Source organism: Grammomys surdaster, unplaced genomic scaffold (genome assembly GCF_004785775.1).
Source record: "Grammomys surdaster isolate TR1022 unplaced genomic scaffold, NIH_TR_1.0 125114, whole genome shotgun sequence".
NCBI lineage: Eukaryota > Metazoa > Chordata > Mammalia > Rodentia > Muridae > Grammomys > Grammomys surdaster.
Genome location: NW_021620017.1, coordinates 322,691 through 332,424, shown reverse-complemented (window position 1 = coordinate 332,424; position 9,734 = coordinate 322,691). Strand labels below are relative to the sequence as shown.

The following is a 9,734-nucleotide window of genomic DNA, read 5'->3' as shown; positions in this document are numbered from 1 at the left end:
TTCTTGACCTCAGTGCCCTTTGTGGCGTCTCTACTTGATCTGTACTTTCTAGTTGTGAGTGGATTTCAGACTTTTTCTCTCCCTTCCTCCTTCCCTCCCTCCCTTCTTCCCTCCCTCCTTACTTCTTTCGTTCTGACAGGGTACCATATAGCTCAGATTGGCCTTAAAAACTCTGAAAATGACTTTGAACTAGAAAGTACAGATCAAGTAGAGACGCCACTGAGGGCACTGAGGTCAAGAAGAAACTGTTGAGTGGACACAGCAACAGTCTTGAGGAACCCTGTGTGCTGTGCAAGTACAAATTCCTCTCTTCCACCAGGTGGAATCTTGATCCCAAATTCTTTATCTATCATTTCTTTTCTTCCATTTGTTGCTTATCTGCTAATTTCTCAGCAGTTTATTAGCTCTGTGATGTAAAAGGAGTCTCAGTGTGTTTATTTTCCAGTTAATCTTGTCTTTCATACCTTACTGAATTCTTTTCCTCATTTATTTTCTGTTTCTATTATCCTTTGAGTCCTACTATCCCTTACTATCCCCCTGTCCCGGCTAGTTAAGTTTTTTTTTCCAACTTGACACAACCTAAGCTATTTGGGAAGAAAATAGTTGAGGAAATGCTTCCATCAGATTGGCCTATAAGCAAATCTGTAAAACAGGGTCCAGCTCTCTGCAAGCATTGCTTCCCATATTTAGGAGGTTCTTGGTGATCTAAGAAGGAAGGCTGGGCAAATCACAGGGACCAAAGTTCTTGTTCAGTTTCTGCCTTTAGTTCCCACCTTGAGTTCCTTCCTATCCTGACTTCCCGCAGTGATCTACTGAACTGTAAGCCAATAAAACCTTCCTTCTCAAATTGCTTTTGGTTACAGTGTTTATCAGAAAAATAGAAACCAAAATAGGACACCTCCTCCCTTAAGATCTTTCTTCCTCCTCTGCACGAATGGCTCATTTCTAGTTTCTAGATTCTATAAATACTCCAATTTAAACACATATGTATAAAGATCTGATGCTAGGATCCATACTTGAGTGGAACAAACACATATGTTTGTATTTCTGAATCTCGGTTACTTCACTCAGTATATTTTCTAAGCATCCATGTTCCTGCAAACTCCTTCATTTCATTTTCCTTTACAGCTGAGTAAAATTCCACTGTGTATAGGTACTGAATGTTCATTATCTATTGTAATTGATCTTAAAAGAAACCTTGTTCTCATTGTGCTGTAATGTTAGTTTTGTTTGTTTGTTTTTAGACTGACCTACAGCATATACTCACGATTCCTCCTGGATTCTTAGATTCTCTGCCCAGGGTATATTTTCTTTTATTCTGAAATATATCCTTTATTAATCAACTCCCTCAAGTTACTTTTCAGAGGAAGACTTTATTGTACCCATCTCTCTGAAAGATTGTTTTATTAAATGTAGTTGTTTTGCTCTTACCACACTGACTATATTAATCTAATTTCCTATGGCTTCTATTACTGCAATTGAGAAATTACCCTGTTTGATCTTTATTAGAAATCTTCTCTCTCTCCCTGGTTGACAAAGGGAATATTAAGTAGCTTTGTACAACCTCACCATATGTCTTTGATGATTCTCAACCACTCAGTTTTAAGTACTGCCTCAATCCTCCATCTCTTCTCCTCTTTTTGCCTCCCTTCTAGGATTAGAATATACAGTTGTCAGAGTTTCTATTCTGTCCTCTATGTCTCTGAAGCTCCTGAGATTCTGTCCACTTCCTTAACATTACATTTATGTGAGTGACCCATGAATAGATAGATCATGATACTCTTTCAACCATGTTTTCCTGTTAACACCTTACGATTATTCCCCTTGCTGTTTACACACAATCTTCCAAGCTATCAAGCCACACTTCTTGTTCCTCTCCAATGTTTCCATGCAGTCTGCCTTAATCTTCCCTTTATTGTATTTTCTACCATTTCTGTCCTTTATGAGTTAACATGGTATAGAGCAAAGAACCCTGCACTTGGAGGTCTGAAGACCCAAGTCCAAGTCTGGACTCTACCCTCAACATTTCCATGTCCTTGGGAAATCTTGAACCTCTGTATTCACTGTTACAATCTGTTGATATTAAGATGTTATTCAAGATTAGATGAGATGGGAGTCACAGTGTGTCCAGCTAGTGAGTTTCTCATGGCCCTTAGTACAATCTTTAGCTGTCATGCCTCAAAATGGAATCATTTACAAGCAATTCATGCTGAGATAACTGGATACCAGTGTCATGACTTAGAAATGTAGTAGTGATGTAGTTCCTAGGTTAGGAAGCCCCTAACTGATACACAACCTTGTTTTAGAATCCTTTCTGGTTTTGTAACAGAATGTCTGAACAAGAAGTAATTTAGGGGATAAAGTATTTATTTGGTTTACAGTTCCAGGTTACAGTCCATCACTATGGGGTAAATCAGGGCCAGGACCTTGAAGCGGCTGGTCACATTACTTCTACAGTCCAGAGCAGAAAAAAGTGTGTGCATGTTTAGTGCTCAGCTAGGTTTCTTTACTTTTATACAGTCCAGGACCCCAAACCAGGGAATGGTGCTACCCACTTTTCTGGTAGGTCTTCTCATAATAAAGTGGAAGCATCCAAGACAGTTCTGTACAGATATGCACACAGGGTAGTCTGATCTAGATAGTCTCTCGTGGTTTTACACGGTGTCAAGCTGACAGTTAAAATTATCACAACTAATTTTTTCTGTGCCTCTGATATCTCTTTCTGGTCTACCTCTTCATGGGACAATGTACTTGCTTTAACTGTTCTGTTGCTATGAGGCCTTCCTCCTCCTGCTCCTCTATCTCTTTGTCTATCCACTTACTTTGCTTGATTGGGGAGAGCTAGCCTTCTTGGTTGCCATTTGTTCTGAGTTTTGGGAGGGGATGTGAACCCCCAAGCATGTTGACTTCATTTGGCAGTGTGGTGCATTGTCTCCTGCCTCAGGCATAAGGAACATATAAAGGGTATATACCTTGTCAAGTAGTCAAGTAGGTATGCAGTGGGGAATTCATTAAAATTTCTTGATCTTCCAAAACAGCAGAAGATGACAAGACTCTGCAGACCCATAACTATTACTAGATCAAAACCAACCAACCAACCAATCAACTAAAAACATTTGGAACCTTTTATTGGACTTTAAGGCTACAGTAGATCTGAATTTAGTCACTGAAATATCAAAGAGCACTGGAGAAGTTAAGGTTTTGACAGAAGATCCCTTGGTGGAGGGAAGTGTTGAAGAATGAATATACTTCTGGCTCCCTCCCTCTTTCCTACCTCCCTGCTCTTCAGAGTTTGACCTACCAAGTACTTGCCTTCTCCCAGTCATGTGGATGAAGGCAGCTTTATGAAAGCATTTCCAAGGGTTGCTGTCAATGCATATATAATTACAAAGCCAGACCTGACTTCTATACTCTGGTGGTACCACATGACATAGCCAAAGTACCTTAGAAGGTTCTAGTCCCTGTGTGAAATGGAGTTTTATTATTCTACCCACTTAGAAACCTTGTGCTCAGTGTGCATAAACATTCAGAGGAATCTTTGATCATATACAGGGACCACTTGTGCCTCAGAACAGCTATGAAGAAAATTGTAAACATACTCTAGGCATTATGATTGTGCATTATTCTAGAGTGAGCTTTGTTGCTGACAATTTTGTGTTTCAATGGCACAAGGTTAGACCCTCCTGCCTTAGGGGAAAACACCATTTAGGTTTCATCTACTGTGCCAGGTCAATGTGGCATGGTCCTCCATCATTCTGACTAGTCATTAACCCTGGTCTTTAAGGCTCTCTAGTATTTGTAATCAATAGATGCTATAATTCCAGTTCATTAGTAATTCCTTGCTTACCTAATTAATCCAAATTAGTGTGGTTTAATTTGGAGAAAAGCATGCTCCATTCTGGTCCTTGTCGAAATACTATCCCCGGTTTCATTGTTGGTTGTTCTGGGTCAGTATACTTTTGCAGCAGCAGAGACCAGCCAACTCTCCAAGACCCCTTTCCTCCTTCCTACACCCCAGAAAACATGATCGATCTGTGAACTGAGCCAGAGAAAAAAGGGTAATGGATGACTTGGCTGTGAGGTAGAAGGAGATGAAGAACCTACCAAAGCCTTTTAATTTTTTCTTCTCATTTTCTTCTTTTGCATTAGGGATTATTAGCCGAGAGAATGCAGAAGACCTTCTGGAGAATATGACTGAGGGAGCATTTCTGGTTCGTGTCAGTGAAAAGATCTGGGGTTATACCCTGTCCTACCGCCTGCAGAGAGGCTTCAAACACTTCCTTGTAGATGCCTCTGGGGACTTCTACAGCTTTCTCGGAGTGGATCCTAATCGCCATGCCACCCTAACAGATCTCATTGATTTTCACAAGGTAACCCTCTTTGAAGGGTTAGTTGGGCGTGGAATTGGCAGAAACTTTGGTTGAAGAAAGCCTGGAGCAAATGCAGCAGGCATTGGCTCCAAACTAAGACTGTAGAGTCTCAGAACTATGTCATATTCGATTAGAAGAGACCACTGGCTGTTCAGGGAACCTCTGGGGCCCATGGTCTTCTCTCTGCCTCATGCTTTAACTGGCACGGCGTACCTGTAATCCTACTTCCAGGCCTCTCTTCTCTAAGTTATTAGCACAAGGAGATGACAGCTGGCTCTCTGTCCAAGTCCTTCTCTTAGTCTCAGGAATGCCCCTCTGAACCACTCCTATCCAGAGCAGCTTTGAAGCTAGCTGCAGTGCAGGAAGCAGTCATGTGGCCATAGCAACTTAGACACAGTAGAGTTACGAGTGTTCTTGTCTGAACTTGCTTTTATCCTTGGGGCATGTGTGACCTTGGCCATGCCATTTAGTCCTACTGAGAGTCTCAGCAGCCCCTGCATTTGTTGCCATTACAATAGAGCACATCATTTAAATTTATAAGGAACAGAAATTTATAAGGAAATTTATAAGGAAAATTTATAAGGAGCAGAAACCCGTTTTTCAGACCTTTATAGATTGAGAAGTCCAAGATCGAGGGACCGTCACTCAAGGAGGGCTTTCTTCCTACACCATCTCCTCTCAAAATATGGAAGAGCAAAGCAGGGTGAGAGAACAAGAGACTGGGCAAATGCAAGAGGGGACCACATCTGGGTCTGTGGAGATGGCTCAGCGGGTAAAGTGCTTGCTGTATGAGGATGAGGCTTGAGCGTAGATCCCCAACATGTGAATGGAAGCCAGTGATGGCAGCATACACGTGTACCCGAGTGCTGAGTGTGAGGGTTCGATGGTAGAGACAGGCAGATCCTGAGGGCGCATTGACCAGTTAGTGTAGCCAAAATGGCAAGTGTCAGTTCAGTGGAGAGACTCTGTTTCAAAACCTAAGCAGGAGAATGACATCTGTCCTCCACACTTGCCTATGAGCACAGGTAAGCTCACTTCTGTGTACAGATGCATATGGATGCATCTCTCTCTCTCCCTCCCCTTTCTCTTACACACACGCACGCACATGCACACGCACACACATGCATACACACATGGGCCAAAGTCACTTTATAATAAGAAGCCCATTCTTGAGACAATGGCTTTGACTCACTTGTAGAGGCCATAAGGTCCTGCTTACCTCTTCTGGGTCCTATACTTAAAACCATTAAATTGCAATTATGTCTGGAACACATGCTTTTGGGGAACACATTCAAACTATAGCATTGAGCAGATGAATACACACAGTGCTTATTTGAGATCTTGTGGACTTTAAACAATATCCTATACATAATTATATCCTGTGATCCTGTGCCCAGTACTCTGCCCTTTGTCCCATCATTGGCTCACATACTGTCTTGCAAATGTCTCACATATGTCATAGTGAGAAGCAGATTTCATTTTAATGCAGTTGCTGGCAGTTCTTATAACTGCACGAAGACTTGTACCTCAGCAACAAGAAAGGAAGGTCTGAGGGATTTTGGGATAAAGTTATGGGAACTCCAGCTCCAGTATCTAATTGATTCCCACAGGTGTACAAGGTGTCACAGAATTGCTTGCACTAGGCTTTTGCTGTAATAGGGTCTCTTGGATTATGTATTGCTTTCTTTATTTTATCTATCCACGGAAGACCCCAGGCCTTGAGAGATATCTTCTCACCTGGCCTTGTGAATGGAGGACATAGAAAATCACCTGTCTAGCTAGGCATGCTGAGAAACATCTTGTAATCCCAGCACTATGGATACTGAGGCAGGAGACTCACCAGCTCAAGAACAGCTTGGGTGACATGGGTATAAGCAACAACAACAACAGAACCTCCAACCAACCAAAGTAAAAACAGCGGCAGCAATTACAATAATAACACTACTACTACTACTAACACCACCAGTACCACCAGCTCCACCACCACGACCACACCAAAAGCAGAGACAGAGAAAATGAGAGGACAGAACACAGAAGAGAGGATTGTTCATTCACAGATGCCTGGGCTCAGAGTCCTGTTGTGGATCTAGACTAGGTCACGGTGGATTTCTGCTTGTTTTGGGAAGGGCCTTCTGACAGTCAGAGGAAGGAGGAAGAAGAAAAGAGGAAGGAAGGGAGGGAGTGGATTCTGGTAGCATTGTTCTGGGTCAAGCATACATGCCCTCGTAACCGTGGTGACCCCTGTGTTATGGAAGCACATTAACCTTGTTCACAGACCAAGAAACCAAGACCAGGAAGGCCAAGGCACTGGGCCAAGTTCCAATGGCTGATACCAGCTGCAGTCAGGAGTTCAGCCCCCAGCTGCCTTCCTCTCCAGCTTGTCCTTCCTACTGAGCCCCAGTGTTTGTTTTTCTTGTTCAAAATAAGCTACTTCAGCAGCTTTGGCTCCTTGTCTCCAGCAGTGTTTCCATCGAAGGGCCAGTGCTCAGTTTTTAGGGCAGGTTCCACACAGGAAGGCCACACCAGACATCTCTGAAGGACTTTATTCATTCCAGATTTAAATTTTGGAGATCAACAATTTCACTTCAAGCCCTATACAAAGATATCATCTATGCCCACATGGAAGTCTGGTGGTCAGTTTTGATAAATTAAATTTTAATTACACTATTAATGATTATAATTCATGATTATATTAGTCATGTCAGTTTCACTGATTTCAAGCCCTGATTACATCTTCCACCTTGAGTTAGTGGTGTGCCATGTGTTATTTGTCAGGCAGTAATACCAAAACTTATGCTCATAAGAAAATACAGTTTTGTGAATTTTACATCACATGACTCAACAATTTAACCTTCAAGCCATATTTAATTAAAGGCATTTAATTAGAAGGTAGTGTTTAAAGGCATGGTCTCTGATACCAGAATGTCAAGTTTAAATCCTAACTTCATTATTATGTGTGGCTGTGGGTTACTGCTCAGGCTTTTCTGACTCAGTTTCCCTTTCAGTTGGGTAGATCAGTGACATCCTTGTGAGGTTTCAAGGAGGTATCACTGTATAGAGTGCATTTCAAAATCAGCAGTAGGTTCGATCTGTATTAAAATGTGGTTAGGAGGGGTTGGGAACACATATCAGTTATTGGAGCATGTGCTTAGCACAAAGCCCTGGGTTTGAATCCTGGCACCATATAAAGTGGAGAAGTAAGTCTGTAATCTCAGTATTCAAGAAGGGGGAAGTGAGCATCAAATGTTCAAGGTCATCTTTAGTTATAGACTGAGTTTAAGGCCAGCCTGCAATGTGTAAGAACCTGTCTCAACAAATATGCCTGGCAGATCTTTTCACAGTGGTATGTGTACCAAGATTCCCTGGTATGGGTGTAGGGTTCAGGTTAATTACTCATTCTCCTCTTGTGCTCATCTTTCTACGTTCTGTTTTATGACTATGAACAGCATTTCAGAGACTTCTGTACTATGTATATGTTACTTTGTCACTATGCATACATATGTAGTGATTTCCAGGATTCCTTGAACTGAAATTGCCGGAAAGAAAAGTATGCACATTTTAATTGCAGAAGACCTACCAGATTGACTTCCAAAAACATGGAAGAAATTCATGTTCCTGCCAGAATTATTTGAGGCCTGTTCTTCCCTCAGATGGGCAGACACATGGCTCACTATTGTCTACCTTGAATTTTTCTTTAGGCCTCTGCTGCTGAGGTGTCTCTTCATATACTTAATGGCTACTTCCAGTTAGTCACCTGTAAATTGTCTCTTTTTATTCACGGTCCATTTTCTATTTTTAGGTATCTTTTTCTTGATGTTACAATTTCTGTATCTACCAAATTGCTCTTTAGTTATGTCTATTCTGCTGAAAATATTTTTAATTTGAACAGTCATATTTTTTCAATTGTATGCTCATTTTTTCTTATAACAGCCTTCTCTTGTTTCATGGATGACTTACCCTGTTGAGAAAGATAATGTAAATCTCTTAAAGCTTCTTTTTATTTCCTTTATAAGTTTGGTATTTTCTTAGAAATCTGTTGGACTACTGAGTTTTGAATCTGTTATAGTTGAGGTGGTCCTTAAATACCTCAATAATAAGACACGTTTTCCCACATTTTCTTAGTTAGGGTTTTTACTACTGTGACAGACACCATGACCAAAGTAAGTCTTACAAAGGACAACATTTAATTGGGGCTGGCTTATAGGTTCAGAGGTTCAGTCCATTATCATCAAGGTGGGAGCAGGGCAGCATCTAAGCAGGCATGGTACACGCAGAGCTGAGAGTTCTACATCTTCATCTGAAGGGTGCTAGTGGAAGACTGACTTCCAGCAGCTAGTATGAGGGTCTTAAAGGCCACACCACAAGGATACACCTACTCCAACAAGGCCACACCTCCAAATATTGCCACTCCCTGGGAGAAGTGTATTCAAACTGTGACAAACTTTCAATCTCAAGTTTATTCATGCGTAAACAATTTATGTTTCCCAAATCTGATGTCTTCTGATGTAGTTTTGGGGCCAATAACGAGTAGCTCTCTGAGGGGAATGGCAGTGTCTATGCTTTCAGTCGTCTTAGTTTCATCAGCAACAAGGATAAACATTTACTTGAAGTTGTGTCCCTAAGGTTTCCCCAGCTTGCATTTCTTAGACGATCTATTTGTTTTTCAACAATATTTTCACATATTACGTGGTTGTCTTCCTTCTTATTTTCTCATACTATACAGATATATTTCTTTTTAAAGGAAGGTTTTCCCTTTTGTTTCTAGAAAGTTGAGTGAGGGGAGGTAGATGTATAGCCTTAGTCTTTGTGTCTCTAACCATTATCTACCTGACTCCCCATGAATGTTCATATCTCTTCTTGATCTGAATTGTATTTCTTTTCTTCTCTTTTCCCTTTAGGAGGAAATCATCACCGTTTCAGGGGGAGAGTTGCTACAGGAACCCTGTGGACAGAGGGATAGCCCACCAGACTATCACCTGCTGTTTGAATGATTTTTTTCCTTCTCTTGGACTCCTTTGAGTATCCCGATTTTGACCTGAGCTTAAGAATGTCCCAACTCAAAGCCTCATGGCATTCTGGAAGATCCACTGTTCTTCAGATGAATAATTGTGTTAGTGAGCCTCCAGACTGTGACCTACAAAATGTGACTGCATTTGTGAGACTATTCCCATTCCAAAGCTCAAGACAGAAACCCCAAATAATGATGCTCCTGGAGGCCTGTCTGTCATGACTGTGCTAAGCTGAACTCCTAGAGTGAATGGATCATGTTTTAGTAACCCAAAGCAATTCCAGTGCCGAACCTTTCACTTAATATAGGGTCAACACTCAATAGGTATTTGTTGAGAGAATGCCCTCCTGAAAAAC

At 41.4% G+C, this 9,734-nt stretch overlaps 1 protein-coding gene across 1 annotated transcript in view; it reads left to right on the top strand.

The window, feature by feature from the left end:
- Sh2d4b (SH2 domain containing 4B) overlaps nt 1–9,361 on the top strand; it is a 73,731-nt gene extending 64,370 nt beyond the window's left edge. The window contains exons 7-8 of the mRNA XM_028785131.1: nt 4,150–4,370; nt 9,269–9,361. Of these exons, the coding sequence (XP_028640964.1) occupies nt 4,150–4,370; nt 9,269–9,361 (314 nt within the window). The remainder of the gene's footprint in view (nt 1–4,149; nt 4,371–9,268) is intronic.
- Nucleotides 9,362–9,734: the final 373 nt, after the last annotated feature.